The 20013-nt window shown below is 32.5% G+C and overlaps 3 protein-coding genes across 5 annotated transcripts; 2 read left to right on the plus strand and 1 right to left on the minus strand.

The window, feature by feature from the left end:
- Positions 1-317: 317 nt before the first annotated feature.
- On the minus strand, positions 318-2390 carry LOC124440633 (endoglycoceramidase-like). Its single transcript, XM_046991039.1, has one exon. It carries the CDS (start codon positions 2361-2363, stop codon positions 873-875), a length of 1491 nt encoding a protein of 496 aa, XP_046846995.1. The 5' UTR covers positions 2364-2390; the 3' UTR covers positions 318-872.
- Positions 2391-3486: 1096 nt separating this feature from the next.
- On the plus strand, positions 3487-10548 carry LOC124440632 (serine/threonine-protein kinase PAK mbt-like). Of its 3 annotated transcripts, none has more exons than XM_046991038.1 (14): positions 3487-4262; positions 4402-4453; positions 4634-4738; positions 4932-5299; positions 5535-5938; positions 6285-6371; positions 6564-6698; positions 6914-7055; positions 7608-7742; positions 8026-8270; positions 9159-9297; positions 9527-9601; positions 9690-9728; positions 9920-10016. In XM_046991038.1, the coding sequence occupies exons 1-14, from the start codon at positions 4169-4171 to the stop codon at positions 9943-9945; spliced, it is 2046 nt and encodes a 681-aa protein (XP_046846994.1). In that variant the 5' UTR covers positions 3487-4168; the 3' UTR covers positions 9946-10016. The 3 variants fall into 3 exon arrangements, with proteins under 3 accessions (XP_046846994.1, XP_046846993.1, XP_046846992.1); XM_046991037.1 differs by lacking the exon at positions 9920-10016 and adding an exon at positions 10043-10548 and having other exon boundaries at positions 3489-4262; positions 4932-5290; XM_046991036.1 differs by lacking the exon at positions 9920-10016 and adding an exon at positions 10043-10548 and having other exon boundaries at positions 3490-4262.
- A 590-nt stretch (positions 10549-11138) lies between these two features.
- LOC124440637 lies at positions 11139-14360 on the plus strand. Its single transcript, XM_046991044.1, has 5 exons — positions 11139-11396; positions 12068-12173; positions 12787-12903; positions 13335-13413; positions 13863-14360. Exons 1-5 carry the CDS (start codon positions 11296-11298, stop codon positions 13952-13954), a joined length of 495 nt encoding a protein of 164 aa, XP_046847000.1. The 5' UTR covers positions 11139-11295; the 3' UTR covers positions 13955-14360.
- The last annotated feature ends 5653 nt before the right edge of the window (positions 14361-20013 follow it).

Consider the following 20013-nt stretch of genomic DNA (forward strand, 5'->3'; position numbering starts at 1 on the left):
TTTGCGTATATTTTTCATCAATGAAATATATAGTTAAGTAATATATTGTACAATTCTGAAAAGATATTTTTCGTGTAGTGTTGTTATTTGTATATGGGTCAAACCACGCGTCATTTACTCACCAAATTTTGGAGAAATTCGTAATGTCTTTTCATGTCATATGTCATAAGTAAAACTATATCTTTCCGTGTCGTAGGTAGCTCTATTCTCACAAACTATTCATTGATTTTTCTTATTTCTTCTCCATTAACCCTTGTTTCTTACCTTTTATCTTTCTTTATTTTTGTTCAACTATTTATTCATTTACAACCAAGATATTTCACACTATATTTAACCATTTTAATTTAATTCTTTTTTATAAACTTACTTCATGAAATATACAATCAAGACAAAACGTCATCTTTCATAAATATCGTTTAGTGACAAACTTTTCACAAGTGTTATATATTAACTCATTACGATTAAAATTCCTGTGAAATGAAAATATTACCGTCTAAATTATGTTTTCATCGAAAAAGAGCTTTTCAGATAACAACAAGATGTCTAAAGCAGTTGAAGTACATCTCTTTTCATTCTCAATATTTAAAGTTTTAGTTAGGAGGAGCGATTTACTCAACTAAGACGCGATGAACATATATGATATCACAATGATAAAAAAACTCGAAGGTTGAAGTAACATCAACAAATATATATCTAAATTTCAATGTTTGCTATGCATTGTGACGTCATTGAACATTACAAAAAACCTCGATGTCTTGAGTATAAAAAGAGATATGGACAAACTGTTTTAGGAAGTGCATTTTCCTTTTAAAAGATTTGTTCAATGAAACTTTTATTTAAATAGCAAAATTTTTGTTTCTTTCATAGGCTCTTTAAACATTTCTGTCATGTTCTTTAATTTTTGGTTTTATTTGTACCAGAACATTATCTCCAGGTATCAACTCGTAACTGTGTTCCACTTCAATATAGTTGGAAACCTTAGAAAACCACATGACTAATCCTGTAGATTGTATAGTGACGTCATATCCATGTGGATAATGTAATTTTTCGTTGAGATAAATAATAGTTGTTTTACTGAGACATGTGTCAGTGATTTGATAAAGAACATGAAAGTGATTATTTTGATGGTTAAAAGAAAGATCTATAACATGACCAGCAACAGCCTGAGGATAAGTACGACTTGTATTGTAGATGCGTGCAGTAGAACTTAGTGGTGTACTGCGTTTTGAACTGTAATATTCCCAACCGAGCCAAGATTGAAATGTGTAGTCTGCACGATTCATTATTTTAAACATTAAATTTGGGCATCCTTTAGGTTGTGTGGCAAACTCAGTCAACATTCCACCACATTTTAGTTTCTCAATATCCTTCATTCTTTCCATGAAGTCTAAATCAACATCAAAATTCGGGGGAACGTAGAAATGATAACTTAAAACACTTTTATTTTGATAATTTTCACCCCCCGGGACGTGGTCAAAACCTGCACCGAAATTCGCCCAAGTGACTGGTTCGAAAAATATGCAATGATCTTTGTCGACCGTTCGTATTGCCTTCGCTAGGTTATCGTAAACTGGAGACAAGTATTGTTTGTCGGCCACTGTTGGTTCTAACAAGAAAGGATTTTTGTAAATATCACCCGGCCATGGTTCGTTTATCAATTCATATCCCAACACATTGGTATAAAATTTGAACGTTTGTGCAGTTTTCACCCAAAATTTTGCCCACTCATCTCTTAATCCGTCAACGTTCATATAAAGGTTTTGAAATGACTTGCCTACAGCTTTTGCAAGATAGTATGTTGATGACGAGAAACGAGCACAATCTTCTGGTGTTGGTAGGTTTGTAGAAGGATCTAGTTTATATGGCTTGTGTAATGGATATGGAAAATTCTTTGCAATATCGGGATCAATGGCCCAATTTGGAAATCCTTCACCGCAGAAGCGAGAAGACATAACGTTTTGATGCATGTCTAGTAAAATATAAATGCCATACTTTGCAGCTTTTTGAACAAAACCCTCCATTATTTTAAGGTATGTTTCGTTAAACTTTCCTCTTTCAGCCATCAAACCTTGCCACATCATACCTAACCGTACACCATTTAACCCAAGAGATTTAATAAGAGCCATGTCTTGTTCTGAAAAAATATCGTTTCCAAAACCTTCTGGATTTGGATGCCACGGAAAGTGCTTTATCACAATATTTGTTCCATGAATTAAAACTTCTCGTCCTAAAGTGTCGATCAGACGTTGACTCTCTGGGTCAACTGATATTTGTAATAAATTACCTTTGATTTGTAGAGCAAAACTTGCTACAATGATCATCCGGAAATACATCGTTTTTGCATTTCTATTTAGACTGGTCATGATTATTAGCAATGTTACAGCAACAAAATCAAACTCGTGTGATTTTTGTAATACGATACTTGAAAATTATTGCAGCAGATAAATTTTACATAATATGAAATACTACTCTCATACTACCCAGAGATATTAAAAGGAAATTTACACCTAGGAAAAGTTTCGTTGAGCACTCGCTGAATAAGTTTCACTCGCCAAACTGTTGGCTATATTGACAACTTTCAATCACAACAGTGTTCAAAAATCCTAACCCTACCGGGTTACCGACGTCAAAGATAACACAACGCAAGTGGTAATAAACAAGCTTCTTGTTTCAACATTTGCTTCAGCGATGTTTAAAATACTTATATTTTTGCAAGTATTTATTTATGAAATGAAGGCTTTATAGGTACATTAACGAACAGCACAAGAAGCACTCCAGCCTATCAATAATTTTCGCATAGTTTGAGTTTATTTCCACATATACATGTTAAATCTGCTTGCAGTCTTTCATATCAAGCTGCAGTGTATTATTTGTCGCAGCTCGGGGTTTGTTCATGCAGTGCACTGTATCCAATGATTTCACGTTGTATCTAAATTTGTTTGTTTACATGACGCTGAGAAAGATTAAATGCATTGGTGTACTTAATCAATCAAGAAAATAGGAGAATACAGAGCAGCTAAAGTGTTAATTGACTGCTAGGGCATAAAAAATTGATTGCTTGGTTAGAGAGAGCATCATTCTACAACTATAATTAAGTTTGCTAAAAATACTATGCCATTGACTAGGATGGAGAACACATAACAAAATTATGTTCAGTTGTTCATGAATTATATGAAGTAACATGTGCAACCATGGGAAAATAATCCGATATAACATAAGGTCCAAGCAGAACGATCATGATAATGTTAGTGCTGGCGATATTTTAGCATCTGAAGTCATACAGTAAGAAGAATACTGTTTGGTAGAAAATATTTGAAAACTGAAGATTGCTAGAATCTTTAACCCAAAATTGATCAGGTATTGTTGTTAGAACATTCAGTACATCAACACCGAAGGACACATAAAGAAAACAATGTTATGGTTATAATTGTTGCCATCCTTGTACTAAACTGTTTGTGAAGAAGTAACTCTTATGCAAGACTTTTCCCAAGTGGAGGAGTGTTTTACTCTTTGATTTGAAAACTAACTAATGGCGCAAGTTTTATAAATGATGTAGAGAGACATATCGACTATATTGTCTTAATTCATTCATGTCATCAGTCAAGATCTGGGGAAGTTTTATGGCATCGTCTTGTGTCGTCCTTGTGTTGAACATTTTACAGTATTTTCATTTTGATGTTTTCATCGGCAGGCATCTTTAATGACGCTATTAAATATGATATTCCGCTGTTTTGTCGATCAGCCATTTCACACCAGATCTCAATACCAATTGAGAAATGTGATCATTTGTGAAGAAAACGGTAAGACGTACTCATACCAAAAGTATTGATGAGTTGGAGAGTCTGGAGACCTATAAACTAGTACTAGTATATAGTCATATATTTACGAATTACTAAACGAACTTGATTTACATATTCACCCAGTTAACATTTATTTACTCGTAATTCTTGTAAACTCGTGCAAACTAAAAATTGCCCTTAAAAATGTATTGATTCTGTATCTCTGGGTTTGTAACTCCGTCAGGCGCAATGGTCAAGCGTCAAGGTCAGACTGGTCAGGGTTCAGTGCAGCTGTTACGTCATTAACAAAATTGTTCACATGACCACTGACCACTGACAAGTTTGACAACAGTTTGGAAGAGTTGGAGTTCGAAGCAAGCATTAGAATTATGGCACCTTCTCCATTACCTAACTACAAAGATCCCAGATATCTTTCACGACAAAATTTATCTTCTAAATCAAAAATCAGTGATGTTATTGCTGGTAAGTACATTTTTAGATTTAGTTTCAATAGTTTGAATTGCTTTGTACTGGGGAAGGTCCCATACACTGCGATGGTCTTTATCAAAATATTTTGTTATACAAAAAGGATATCTTCACCATGCTTACTCCTCCCATTTAGGGAACGAAAAAAGTAATTTTAAGAAGCAAAAAAGGCAGATAACTGGCATAAGGTATGCTACATTTATTCTCAAATCCCGAAGGCGAAGATGTATTGTACCGAACTTGATTACATTACATGGTTTAATATTGACATTTAGCGATTTGCTTGACATTAGAATTTATATTAAACTCCCATTTTCACTCAATCATATCATTTCAATTTTGATTAATGATTTTGTTTTTGGCACTAGAGTGCCATTTTTTTTGCAGGCCTTACCAACCAAAATCTGTAAAATGTATGAGCTATGTATTAGATACATTAGTTACATACTTCTCTGTGTCAAAATATATCTTGTGTGAGTATCTTTGTCATTATAAATTTAATTTTCATATAGAAAGAGTTCTTTGATATAAGAATTCAAGGTACATATTTACCAAATGATACAAGACATTTTTAAAGTTTTTTAAAACTTAATAAATTCTTCTCATTTGTATTAAAGAAATAAAATGTTAAATATATATATTCGTCCTTTAATTACAACTATGTAGTTGGGACAATCATCCTTTAAAGAAAGATATCTATGATCATGGTACCAAGGTTGCTGTTGAGAATTGCAATTTCAATGAAAAGTCAAAAGAATTTTTTGATGTCAATAAAGCATTGGAAAGAAATAGACCCATTTTACAGGAATTTGCAGGTGGAAATGGTTCAGGAAAGACAGAACAAACCTCTCAAACAGAGTCAAAACAACCAAGTGCAACAACACCATTGTTTTCCATAACTTCAAAGAAACCTGCATTCACAAATAATCAAGAGCAGGGTGGTGGTGGTCAGAATGACCCACCTTATGGATCATCAAGGATAATTGGAGGACATTATGTTGAGTCTCCTGAACCTTTCTATAAAGGTGTGATAGGTACCTATACATTTTAATTTTTAATGCAAGTGTTTATTGTTGTTGTGAAATTTATGTATACTGTATACTTTTGAGATTTAAACAAGTTTGATCTTTTATCAAATACCTTTGCATATCTTCGTAAGGAATTTAAAACTTTAAAAAATAATATTTCTCCAACTGTTTTAAATTAAATCATCATTTATTGTTGGTAAATAGACGTAGTAACATATGCAATATATACAATTTTTTTTAGACAAAACTGGCAAAAACCAAAGCAACAGCATTTATGTTGTTTGTGGTAAGATTAATGCAGTAGAAACTGATGGACATCAAGGTGTAGTCAATGCTGCTAATGGTCTGCCCTGGGAAACTTCTCCTCCTCAGGAAACCCATTCACATAAGGAAGATCATTATTCTCAGGAAAGTCATTCTCATAAGGAAAACCATTTTCCTCAGGAAAGCCATTCTCATAAGGAAAACCATTTTCCTCAGGAAAGCCATTCTCATAAGGAAAACCAACTACCTCAGGAAAGTTATTCTCATAAGAATGACAAACAATCTCAGGAAAGCCATTCCCACAAGGAAGATCATTTACCTCTGGAAAGCCATTTACCTCATGAGGCCAATCCATCTCAGAATATTTCTATTTTCATGCAAGTAAGTTGGTAAATTTATTCATTTTTGAATGATTAAGTTGACATTAGATCAATTTTAATTAAAAAAAAACAAAAAGAAAGTTATGTTTGTTTTAAATCCTATTAAATGATATAAGACAATGTATAGAATTCTGTTTATAATTGTGTGCAAATTTAGAGAAGATAAAAATATTTTATTAGAACTGAGTCTCAGCCTAAGCTTATATGGTACATAAAACTTTAAAAAGCATATTTTCCATGATGATTGTTGACAATGCATAGGTAAGTTATTGTTTTCAAGTTAACAGGGCTATGATAGTCATTTGTCCTGTGCACTTATTATAATTTATTTAAATTTCAATCTTTAGGATGCAGTTTTTACAAGTGGCCAATACAGTCATGATGCTCCAAGAATGAATGAAGATGGAGCAGCGAAAATATTGCATCCTATGAATGTAAGTCTTTGAATTTTGAAATACAGAAATTTAATTTCCAAATTATGATTGAAGTAAAAGGAAGTGTATGTATGAAGAAGACAGGACAGTTATTCACTCACGTTAGGGATGCATTTTTGCCACTATATATTTATTTTGTTCCAAACTATTAGTTTTTTCACTTATTAATTAATGTCTTTTATTTGTTTCCAGGAATGTTTTAGAAAGAATGGCTTTTATAAAGAAGGCACAGACTTTGATATCTTTGGTGACATTGGTGGAGGTGGATTTGGAGAAGTGCATAAAATTATTGACAAGTCTTCAAAGAGATCATATGCATTGAAGAAGGTATGAATATTACCTTTATTTTTTTATAATTTTGTGTTTGATTATGTTATTTGTTTTGTCATATTGCTAAATAAATTTGTTAATTTTACTTTGGAATTGTGGGAGTTGGATGTTCATTGTAGAGATGCTTAAGGAAACTAATGTATTATTGGGAACTTGTTACGTATGTATAATGTAGTCAGCACATGTAACCAGCTCTTTCCACATTCTTTTAGATACCGGTAAAAAAATTTGAGATAAATGAGTTGAGCATTTGGGCAAAACTTTTATCACCTTCAAAGCCTGACTTTATTGTAACTCTTCTTGGGGCCTATACTTACAAAGAATATGCTTATGTTTTTATGGAGCTTATGAACGGTAATTTTTCAGTCTGTAATGTACAATTGAATATTTATGAGAAGTCCAATATTGTTGTTTGTTCAGCTGTTTTGATGTAACATCATAGTCAGCCCAGAAATCTGTTTCGTTTAGGCTTTATATGCATGCAATCGATTTAAATAGTAAACATATTCTTTGATTCATGACCAATGTTTATCACGCGCGTCATCTCGCGTGAGTTCCATGTTTGTATGGTTTTAAAGGTCTAAACAAAACAGATTTCTGGGCTGCCAATGGTAACATGAGATTGTCTGAATCCTTTTTGTGTTATCAGAATGTTATATTTGCTTTTATATCAGTTATAAAACTATATATCAGTTAAGCATAAAGCTACGTGTGTTGTGACTGTGGATTTGTCGAGACAGTGACAATAAAGTACAGTTTACTTTATTTTTTCCGTCGATTTGAATTACTATTTTTCTGAAAAAATATCGTCAGACGTACAATGTAGCTAGGTAGATTACCCCTACCACAAATAAAAGTTGTAAATTTTTACCTTGAATTAATTAAGTTATTCTTCTAAATCTCTAGACACTTTAAAGTATGTTGCTTTGAACGGAGTCGCCTTAGAACTTAATCAAAGAAAAGTTCTTGCTCTCATCAAACCTGTTTTGCATGCCCTCCATCATATGCACAAGCAAGGATTTGTGCACGCTGATGTAAAAGGTAAATTGCATTCATCTTTATCAATTTTGTTCGCGTGTTTTGTTTCATGTTATGAATTGTTTGCATACGTGTATGTCAGCCCATAGCAGCCTACAGGTTTTTCTTAATAAATGTGAAATAATATTCGTATTCTTCTCATGAATAACTTGATGACTTTAACAATTTGTCTCGCATTATCGATCAATCTCGCGCGACGTTCGTGTGACGTGTAGTCTTATCAGTTTAATAATTACCCAATAATAATCTTTCATTGGCAAACATTAACATGTTCTTACAATTTTAGCTGAAAATATTTTCATCAGTCAAGATAGAATTAAACTGGGTGATTTTGGTCTATCGGTAAATCTGAACCAGCAAACTTCTAACGTTTGTTGTCGTGGTACAGTAAATAACATGGCCTGGGAATTGTTCTGTGGTGGTCCAATCACTTGTAGTGGAGATGTTTATGCACTGGCCTGTGTAGTAATACACCTGTTTGTTGGTTACCCCCCATGGAATGAAATGCGTAAAGAGCAAATTATTTTTACGGTTTGTTGTCAATTATTATCGTGAGTATGATTTTATATTCTTACGTGTTCTCCTAGTTTGTTTAATCGTTTATTTTTTAAAAATTATAAGAATTGCTCGAGGTAGTATCGAAATTTTACAACTGCTATTGATAATCATTTACTGTACATCAGTCCAAAAACCATGACCAGCCGACAATTTAAAGAAATATATAATATAAAACAAATTCCGAAGAAGCAAGACATCTTGAGATTGCAAAATATGAATCAAAACAAGACGAGAAGTGAACTGTAAATTTTCGACTTTATTTCAAAGTCATTCTCAGACAGAATGTCAAAGTCATCCTCAGTCATTCTGTCTCTGCAACTCATTCTGCAAATCATTCTGCAATCTCAAGATGTCTTGCTTCTTCAGTCCAAAAGTTGTGTTTAATTTTACGTACGTAAGACATATGATAAAATATCTAATGCTCAACTTTCTTCTGTTTTACTGTTTACACACAAAAGCTTTCTAGCAGAGTTTTACCTGAAAATCCACTCTTTGAGGCATACAATTTCACTTCTCCAAAATACTGCTTGTTTTTTTTTTATTTTTTTTTTTTGTAGTCAAGGTCGAAAAACCAGGCCTATACATAGTTGAAACGTTCAACTTCACATGAGCCTACTTATAAGTACCTTAATTAGGATCGGTTCATGTGAAGTTTGACGTTTTAACTGGACCTTATTTAAAATAACTATTGTTATTTTTAAGCATTCAAAACCAATCTCAATTCTTGAGCTTATATATAAATCATCCCTATTCGAACGATAAACTTATAACGTCGTAATATGTGATAAGATTTTACGATATGTGCTGCGGTCTAGGTTTAGATTTTTTTCTAAGATATTGAAAAATAACTTATTATTGCAGGTTGGGAAAGGTGAACTTCCACAGCTTCCAGAAAACTGCAATAGTCAAATGAAAAAACTTCTCCAGGACATGATACAACATGAAAACAGACCGACTGCTCTGGAAGTTTTGCAAAATCCTTTATTTAGAGATACTTCAGGTAAATTAATTTCAACGATTTCATATGAATCAAAACGTTTATTATAGTTTTGTTTAATTAAGCATTGTTTCAATATTTATGTTCGCGTGTTTAATTTATAGGAGAATTTTGCCTTATTTCTCATTTTTTTTAGCTGCATACTTGTGTTTTAGTGTTCATACTTTACAGTTTCTCGTTTTAGTCACAGCTAAATGAAGTATTTTTAAATCTTATTACGTTTGTTTACTAGTGTCAGTTTTGGACAATCTCCTCCAAGAAGTTTTGGTGGATATAATGCTACTGAAACACGAACAGCAAAACACTGGTTAGTATATATTCATAGTTAATTGAAGTAGGTCATTGAACTATATCTTTAACAAATATACTTAAACCTTTTTCGTGTTTTATATCAGGTAACGGTGGTCATGACCTAGATCTTGTAGATTGGGCAGGTAAATTGAATTGGATTTTTTTTTGAAAGTCATTGCTTGTTTGTTGTCTGTTCATGACAAAAACAACGAAAAAAGTCATTTTTCATGTTAACAAGCTCATTTATGGTTTTTAATTTAACACAATGTAAAAAATACCACTACACGCTGTGTAGAAGCAAGATCCAACATCCCCTTCTCTCCTCTTTTATTAGAAAATGACAAATTGATATTTGGTTAGAGCTCATGCCTTTCCACACATTTATATTAGAACATGCTAAAGGTTGGTGTAAAAAACACAGCATTAATTGTTTCTTCGTCATTGTTTTTCGTTGTAGAGTCAGTGCATCATTCCCAGTCTCCTGCTCTGCTTCAATAATTTTTTCGCGTTTTATAAAAGATCAGACTGAATAAAGCTTTTGTAGTCTTTTGTTCAATTTTCCTAGATATATCAAGATATACTACATTTTGTTAAATATGTATTCCACTCTTGTGACTTATTGTGTTGTTTAGTTTATAACTGAGAAATGTCATCACTTAACTTACAAGTAATCGTTAGTTTTAATGGTAACCTTATAAATTACTGCGCGTATTTAAATCTTGCACTGAAGTAACTGCATGACTGAGGAACTAAGTGTAACTGTTCCGGTAACCGGGTCTTTTCCCCTGCAATCAATGGCCCCTTACTAGTTATTGGCTCTGTAGTCAAAGCAAAGTTGCAGGCCTTAAGTAAAATATCTACGTGTGATTTTACACACTTTGTGTCCTTGTTAATCAGAAATGTGTCCTTGTAAATAAAAAAATTTCTTTAGAAAGAAGAATTACAATTAACAATATATTCTTATAATGGCATTAATGCTTTTGTTGTTTGATTTTGGCGAAAGTTTCTCCGATTTGCTCTGAAAAAGAAGCAATTCTTAGGATGAAAATAAAAATAATTTTAATTTTATTGCTGAAATAGAATACTTTAAAGCAAAAAATTAGGTGAATGACTGCAATACAGCAAATGAACTGCAAATGAATGGTGTTACACTGGTGTCATGTGGTTTAACAAAAGTAGAACAATAATTAAGAAAACCAACTAAAACTTATTGCGGAAAGAAATTAGAATGTTAAAATGTGACCCTGTTAAAATTTGTTAATTTAATGGCTGCTTCCCAATGCTTTCAGTCTCTTGACGGCGTTTGCGTTCTTTACGTTCTATTGTTTTTGCATTTCCTGGCTTGTGTTTGCAGCAATGGTGTAAATGTCGACGGTATTAGCTTGGTACGACCAAAACCAGCTCTTTAAAGTTGATAGAAAACTTTGTCTTGTTTTATTGGGGGGAGGAGCTCTCAAATTATACCTCTCCATATCGTTTTTGTAAAAATAGAGAATATCTCAAAAGGACTAGGCCGAGTAATGGTAAGTTGTTTATTTTCAATGGTTAGTTCACGTGATTGTTATGTTATGTTATATTTGTTTCACGTTTCAGATTCATACAGTGGTGAACACTGAACAGACGGGATAACAAATTCGTATCTCCATGCAAATTCTGCACAATTTTTAAAACAGAAGGTTTCTTTTTTGAACAATATTGTCTGTCGTTAAGATGAAATCGTATTTCCTGATCGCTGTTGTTCTTTCGTTCATGTTAAACCAACCAACGAAAGGTTTTCTTTACCCACTTCACGCTTCATGTGAAATTGATTGGTTAGTATATGAGTAACGCTAGTCCATCCAATTTCTTATCACGTATTTATTACATGTATAGCATGCAGAGTATTAGTTTTGATAGCTTTCTCAAAGTTTAAATTATTACTTTAAATGTAGTTTTCTAGAATAAAAACATGTGATTGTTATGCAATTCTTGCATGGCATATTCGATGGTGCGTATTTCGTGTTCGTATTTGAAATTGGATGACCAAAACTTTATTAAGTGTTATTTTTGCTGGTTAATGATTCAAAAAACTAGTATTTATTGATTTCTCTCAAATGAAAATCAATATTACACATCGCTTATTACATTGAATGTTCGAATTCAAGTATTTATTGGAAAATTAGAAATTTTGACCTTTGATGTACAATTAAAAAATACGGAAACATAATTTGATTGACTATTTCGAACTTACAAAGAAATATTTTAAAAAATAGACATTTGATGAAAAGTCTATAAGTAATTGTACACTTTTATGACCTTTGTGAACCCTGTTGAAACATTTGAACAGGTTTTTGTGGATTTGAAGGTCTTGTTGCCAATTGCCATTTTATCTTTAAGCATCATGTTTAATGGTAACCCAGTATCCATGTCAGAAAAAGTAGAAACCAATAAGTTATATTGTCAAGGGTTGCCAAAATCATGAATATGCTATTACTTTATTCAGGACATTTGGAATAAACTGCTCAACTGTGAACACAAAGATTGTGGATCAAATAAAGAAATGGAGTGGTTTTGAAATCTGTGGGGAAAGTGAGAAATGTGGTTATAAGGTAAAATGGCTTTGCACCTTGATAGTTAGATACTTTACTCAAATGACATAATTGAATGATTTTTATAGCTATGGTACGTACATAATCTACTTGCCAAAATGATACACTGGCATACGTAGATAGCCGGCAATTTTGGTCATGCTATGTAAATTTCAGATCATTAGCGTTGTTTATCTCTTTAAAAATTCACAGGGAAACACTAAAATATATAATTGCCTGTGAAATGATGGTACATATGATGCACATTGCCTGTGAAATGATGGTACATATGATGTACATTGCCTGTGAAATGATGGTACATGTGATGTACATTGCCTGTGAAATGATGGTACATGTGATGTACATTGCCTGTGAAATGATGGTACATATGATGCACATTGCCTGTGAAATGATGGTACATATGATGTACATTGCCTGTGAAATGATGGTACATATGATGCACATTGCCTGTGAAATGATAGTACATGTGATGTACATTGCCTGTGAAATGATGGTACATATGATGTGCTTTGTTATACTGTTTAAAACTTGTGTATAAGTTAGTTCTGAGAGTCATGATAATTTATCTTGGAGTAATTTAATTTATGTTAATCTTTCTTCTGCTTTCTTATAGCTGATCTCATATAGTTCTACAAACATTAAAGCAACACATACCACTCCAAAGAAACATTATGTGGATGACTTAAAATTCACTGGTTTTACGGAATCATCAAACAATTGTGATGTAAAGGTAATATACATATTTGACTCTTATTTATAAGCATGATATCTTTTATTTTATTATCTTTGTTAAAGCTACGTTGATGAAATTATTTGGCATGAATGCTTTGAAATTGTCTTTATCAAAAATAGTTCTTGTGCAAAGTTTGTGTAATTTCCTATGTAAAATTCAATCTCTTTATGTTTATTATTTACTGTATACATACTTCATAAAACTCCATTTTAGTTTTTAGTTTCCAACATTTTACAAACTAAATTCAGTTCACAATTAATTTTCAATTTTCAAGTTAAAACACTTAACATTTAACGAAACTGTTTTCTGCAAAGTTGTTCTGGTCAAAAGTAACAATGAAGTCTCATTTCCAACTTTAGTCATACTTAGCAAATATGTACAAATAATTTATATGGTTTATATGTAAAGTATGAATAATATATCATTAGGGTATGTCGTCTTCAGAGACTTGGTATGCTGTCTTAGATTATGGTACAAACTACTGCAACCTTCACAATCTTATTACAGGTACAAATGCTGCTTTAAAAAAATATTATTGTATGCATGCGTATTGCATATTTCATCTTTATAACCAACTAGCAATGAACTTTAATTATGTTTCACATGTGCTACATTACTAATGATGTGTTTGCTTGATGTAATACTCCCTTATAACACTCTCATGTTGTGACTTTTTTTTATTTAATCAAGTGTATAAAATGTTATTGCATTTGCCAAAACTGCATGAGTGTATTAGTTTAGAAATGCAATTTGATTAATATTTTGAGTGTATTAGTTTAGAAATGCAGTTTGATTAATAATTGTTACATATGTAAAGGAATGCATTATTTGCTTCATAAGAAAGTATGTCAAGAACATGAAAAGTGCTGTGTCTTGCTATATGTTATCTTGCGTACATATGACATTTTAACAGCATTTTTTTTGTATGTAAAGAAGTAAGAAAAATCTTTTTCTAGGTTCTGGTTTAGACAAGGTTCCAGGTTACAAAGAAATGACATCAAACAGCAAATGCACAGAATACACCTCTGCAAACTGTGGCAAGTACTGAGTTCAGAATTTTGAATTTTGCAATGAATAATAAAATATGAAACGACGACAAAAAAGCGTAAAATTTAAGTATTGTTAAACATGCACGATTTTATTTTGATTTTTGACTATTTGATTTAGTATGGTCAACATGTACGACTTTATAATGATTTAGTATGGTCAACATGTACAACTTTATAATGATTTAGCATGGTCAACATGTACAACTTTATAATGATTTAGTATGGTCAACATGTACAACTTTATAATGATTTAGTATGGTCAACATGTACAACTTTATAATGATTTAGTATGGTCAACATGTACGACTTTATAATGATCTTTGATTATGTTAGGTAATCTAAAAGTTTGTAAACATCTTCAACGCAAACAATTATCATTAGCTAATCATTAGCATTTGAAATTGATTGCACTCCAAGCGATTAATTCAAGCATGCAAGAAGTCAATGTGTTTTTATACCATTATTCTGGTAATGTCGTTGTAGGATTTCTCTAAAAAGAAAAAGATAAAAACCGTTATTAGTATAGTAGTAATAACCAATAATACATTTAATCAGCAAACTTTCATTGCGTGGTTTTGGGGGTTAGAAGTTAGAAAGAAGGTTGGAAAGAGGATTAGAAAGATTTATGCTCAATGAATGCTCATTTCACTGAACATTGAGCCCATATCACAATCAACTATGTTTATTAATCTGCGTCATTTTGTGGCTATTTGCCATATGCGTATTTGACAAGCAACCCTGGTGTACGCAATGCGTACCTACTTTTATAAAAGTGGGTAAAAACTTTCATGATACGACGTTTATAAAACAGTTGACAATAAATTGAAATATAAATGCTACGTTGAAATTTAATAAAAAAGAAACAGTATGAAAGAAAAATTTTATTCAATTCAAAATATACATTAACTACGTACATACATTTATGTTTAAAAGTAGTTTTCTTTGTTTGAAGATTACAGTTAAATAATTCATCTCAGTTGACACATATACGTACATGGAGACAAGTCTATTCTTTTCTAATGTTGTATCGAGTTTAGCGCTGCTTGTGAATACTTTTGAAGACGAGAAATAGAACGGTTTACAGAATTTGATCTTTAATCATGGCTACAACTGGTCGAAGTGGAGCGCCATGTTTGTGGATTTTAGGTAAACGTATGTATTGTTTGCCTAAAATCTACAAACATTGCGCTACACTTAGATCTTTGCAGCTTCAGTTTTTTGCATCTCAAAAAAGCAAGAACTGCGACATTATAACACCATATTTGTGCTTTAAAGGATGTAAATATGTAAATTAAAGTGTTAATCTTTGATTTATTGTCTTTGCTAAAGAAAACATGTCTACGTACATATGTTCATCCTTTGTTTAGATCTTGCGAGATCATTAAAACACTGACATATTTAAAACTTGTGACACTTTTTATGTTTTAATCCAAAAACTCATCAGCTTCATACTTGCAATCATATGACAATTACTGATATTTACATTTCATCATCTAGCATTTCGTCTTTCTAGAGATTTTCGTTCGACATTCTACTATAATCTCAATATAGAGATAGTGGCTATAATAGCAATTGATGACAGTGTCATTAGCATACAAATACATAACTACTTAGGAATGATTCAGTACGTGAAACTGTTTATTATTAATATAAAAAATACGTTATAAAATGCATGATGCAGTTGAAAATAGTCCAAGGTTGCACTATTTTTAACATTAATCTATGATTTGTCATCATCAAACTCCTTATTGCGCTAGTTCAAGAAACATATGCAGCACCACATAATGTCCACGATTCTATGTTTCGTAAAACTTTTTTTGCTAAATTTATCAGGTCAATTCCGCTTGATGCTTTTGTCTAAATACCTGGTTTGACATTAAATTGTTGCGTTAAAATACTCCGACAGTTTATTTATGAGAACACGTTTTAACTGTGCAAAAAACGAACTCAACATTGATGCAATTGACTTCAGTGTGAAATGTTAGTTGAATTACTTCCATGGAATATATAATGTAAATGAAAATAGATGAATGGTATATTGCAATATATAATGTAAATGAATATATATGAATGGTATATTGCAATATATAATGTAAATGAAAATAGATGAATGGTATATTGCAATATATAATAAAATGCAGATCGCAGTTGACGAGCAATTACATTCTTCATTTACGTTAAAATAATAATTTGACTTTCCTAACTTTACTCCATAGTTAACATTCAATTTTAAGTTAATATTCAATTTTTTACATTTTTATATTGTCAACGAACCAGCAAATCTTTACTATATTAAATAATTAATAACTTGCAAACCAAATTTTTATTCATATGATAACTAAACTTTACTGAGACAGCTGAAACACAAAATAAAAGCAAGTCGGTGATCGGATTTATAGAAAAAAATACATACTATTCGACTGTGGAAATGTTGGATTCAATTGATAAACTTTCTCAGACGTATGGAACAGCTGCTGGTTGTACGGGGGCATTGCTAAAACATAGAAGAAAAAAAACTCAGTTAAGTAAAGTCGATAAAATGGATGCAGCAATTTATCAAATGATTGATCCAAATAAAGAGAAATATCATCAAGTTGCAACTACTATCATCATTGCATTGAATGTATTTGTTGTTCTGTTTGCATTTCTTACCAAAGATTTAACTCTAGCTGTCGTTGTCCCTGCGGTATGGTGTCTAAGTCCTTGGTAATTCTATATGGCTGGAACTGATATATAGCCAACTTAAATATCATCTTTCTGAGAGAGATACGTACAAAATATTTAAATAGAAAGCTGCGTATGTTTGATTTCATTACATAAAAATATATTAACCCGGCAAATATTGTATAAAAATGACACGTTTTGGTGCTGTTAATTCTAGTTGAGAATTGAGAGAAGTTGATTTAAACACGTTGTTGTCGTTGTATATTATTTAAGGCTGCATCCTTTACTTGCCAATCCCTTACATATCTTCCATTGGTTTGTAACTGATCTTTTGAAACATCCGTTGACAAATGTTGTTGTGTTCATTGAGCGTCTTAAAATTCAAATTTGGTCAACCACTATGTTCTACAATCTTCCTGTTTCTATTTTCATAAACAAAATAAGTTAGCTGTTACAATTAGCTGCTCTAGTATTTTTGCACAGCGTAAATATGAAGAACAAACTTGTGTTGTTATGTATCAATGTTCCTCTGGTTATTTCTCAGCAAATGAGAAAATTTCTCGACATGATTTTTTTAGCATCGGCCATAGGGTTGGTGGCGCCATTGACTGACTCGTATATTTACATGTATTGTTGATGTGTATTTACCTATATTTGCTATTTTTCTGTATAAATATAAAAAACAGTTAATATTTTGTTCTATTAACGGTTAAGCCTGCTTTCCACTAGCCACATATTGTCACGTATCGTAGCAAAACGTAACATGGCGCATGCGTGCTTGTGAATTTGATGGTCAATAGGCACAAATCACGCATGCGCCATATTACGTTTTGCTACGATACGTTACGATACGTGGCTAGTGGAAAACAGGCTTTATTAGGAAAATGTTTCGGTTTTCATAGTTGCGGGGGAGGGGAGGGTGGGCATCCTAGAAGGACAAGCGGCAGCCTAGTTCATACTTACGCCACTCTCAGAGATGCCTAAATTTATAAAATATGACTGAGAATTAAAGATCTCTGTTTTCCTATAGGTAAACCGAAATTTAAATTCCTCCCTTACAATTTCTAGTGCAAGATTTGAAAATCACTTGCCGAAAGTTGTGGATTCACATTAAACATGAGGACAAAATAACTTGCGAGTTTTTCTGTCTACCCCCTTTGTTCTCAATTAATTTTTTTCACCACTTAATTTGTCACTTGGAGCAGTATCCCCCTGCCTCTCCCCAACTAGATTTTCCACATGTTTGGTGCACAAATAAATTTTCGTAGATAGTGTAAACAATTTACCTGAGCGCACTGTTTGGGCCGAAGTCAAGTTGACGTACAGGTGCAGCGAGTGGATGCTGCTCAAAAATTGGAATATTGACGTTGTTAGTTTGCATTTGGAGTACTGAGTTGCAACGCATTGCTACTGAGGAATTCATGTCATATGTGCCGTCACCATGTGCCTTGTTAGCTATCAATAATACCTGCCATTACCGTACGTAGAGAAAACATCAGACATCACTGTTGAACAGAAATGCTTCAAGAAAAACGCAAATGATGATAGCGAATAGAACAAGCTATTCACAATAGTAAGTCAGTGTGTAGGACTAAAGGTACGACCATGAGAGATAATCGTGACCTCCAGATGATTGTCAAAGACAACAAATTTAAGAGCTCACGATATTTTCCCAGAAAATAGGAAGATACTAGATTCCATAGCAACTAAACGACGCACAAAGCGCTCTTGAAAAAAATTCAGCTGGACAGTTGCTGACAGGTGTAAAGTTCTTTTCTATGAGCTTCAATCTTTCATTTGGAAACAAAAATGCCTGCAGTTTGTGAAAGAAAATGTCAGCCTCAGTCATTTTAACCATGTCGCCTAAAGTCGTCTCTAAAATATCTGCATTTCATCGTCTGCAGGTCTCACTCCTTTCAGCTACAAGAAGGCTAAGTGTAATATGTCTGTAGTCTGCCTGCATATTTAAAAGTATTTTATATTTTCATGAACATACGATTTTTCGGTGAATCTAACTTTAATTTCCAAGTTACGAGAATTACAAAAATTAGACCCGTTATAACGAGTTTGTTGTTGTATTCTTTATTTTGTTGCACGACATACCAAGTATTCAATGAAATATACATAATATATTTATGATGTTTGGCGATATAAGGATCAAATAAATTAATTTTTTTGTTTGACTAATTGTTTTCTCAATGTCTTGTTATGGTGTAGTATTTACAAGCGTCTCTGACAGCATTGGCGAATGAACTCTCATCGGCTGAAACTCAGTCATGAAAATGTGTCAAACATTACAGCTGCAAAGGTCACAGGCTCCATCGAACAAAACAATTCTTGCGGTATAATTTAGCAATTATGGAGACATGATCCATATAAATATTACCAACATAGCAACAGTATAGTTCCCACACAAAAGAGCACCAAAAAATGTGATCGCAGTAATAGCTATTGCAAGAAAGGCACCAATAATAACGTCTGTCGGTTTTGATCGCAAAATGTTTTCAATTGTGTCCATTAAAAAAAATTCTTGTGCTCTTCGTCTAAGCGATTTTGTATTCACTTGAGATCCATTGTGATGATGATGATGATGATGGTCCTTCATCATAAATTTTGTTTACAGTATTGATCGATTTCACTACTGACAAAACGCTGCCTCTGGCTATCGTACAAAGCAAAACCTTTATAACTTTACAATCAATAAGAACGATGTTTTTTATTATATAATATTATGCAAATATATTATATATCTCCGAGCCCACACAGCCCGCCCATCTATGTCTATAGCAACCTACTTCCCAAAGGAAGCGTAGGCACCAGTTGGGACATGTTTTTGAAACGTGTGTGACGCAATTACGGCGGACGCCCCTACTGTTACTCAGTCGTTTTATTTCTATGGCATCGTATATGTATTATTTCATAATAAAATTTGTATTATTGTTGTAGAATTGTGAAAATGTTTCTAATTAAGTCCACGATGATGACCCCAAGCAATGAAGCAATAACCAGAGGAAATTGACACATTTTCGTAAGCATTTTGCTGTTCGTGACTTTGTGTACGTCATTGATGTACGTTAACGGTGTATGTTATTCTCCTTAATTTGACATGAATTTTTTTACAGCCAACCTTTTTTCATTTTTACCAATTCATTTCAGCTAAACATTTTAATAGCTTTCGTAATTCGTTTCCAACTGAACTCGTGAAATGATGCTCGACTTTAATGGCAGTGAAAACTTTTTTTGCTTGTTTATTCACCACCTTTTTTACTACCCTTTTTTTGCTTTATATTAAAGCTGTAATTGCAAGGAAAAAAGTGGGTAGTATAAAGAAATATTAAAAGCTTTCTTTGATTTTTACAATGTACTACACTGCAGTATAGAGACAATTTTAGTT

Source organism: Xenia sp. Carnegie-2017, unplaced genomic scaffold, assembly GCF_021976095.1.
Source record: "Xenia sp. Carnegie-2017 unplaced genomic scaffold, XeniaSp_v1 HiC_scaffold_2, whole genome shotgun sequence".
Lineage (NCBI taxonomy): Eukaryota > Metazoa > Cnidaria > Anthozoa > Malacalcyonacea > Xeniidae > Xenia > Xenia sp. Carnegie-2017.

Excerpts from the sequence above, each read along its gene's own strand:
- LOC124440637 (XM_046991044.1), top strand. The coding sequence starts at position 11,296 with ATGAAATCGTATTTCCTGATCGCTGTTGTTCTTTCGTTCATGTTAAAC. Across the intron at positions 12,904-13,334 it reads CAAACAATTGTGATGTAAAG|GGTATGTCGTCTTCAGAGAC; the intron begins GTAATATACATA and ends ATATATCATTAG. Across the intron at positions 13,414-13,862 it reads CCTTCACAATCTTATTACAG|GTTCTGGTTTAGACAAGGTT; the intron begins GTACAAATGCTG and ends ATCTTTTTCTAG.
- LOC124440633 (XM_046991039.1), bottom strand. The coding sequence starts at position 2,363 with ATGACCAGTCTAAATAGAAATGCAAAAACGATGTATTTCCGGATGATC.
- LOC124440632 (XM_046991036.1), top strand. The coding sequence starts at position 4,169 with ATGGCACCTTCTCCATTACCTAACTACAAAGATCCCAGATATCTTTCA. Across the intron at positions 6,699-6,913 it reads GATCATATGCATTGAAGAAG|ATACCGGTAAAAAAATTTGA; the intron begins GTATGAATATTA and ends ACATTCTTTTAG. Across the intron at positions 9,298-9,526 it reads TTTATTTAGAGATACTTCAG|TGTCAGTTTTGGACAATCTC; the intron begins GTAAATTAATTT and ends TTTGTTTACTAG.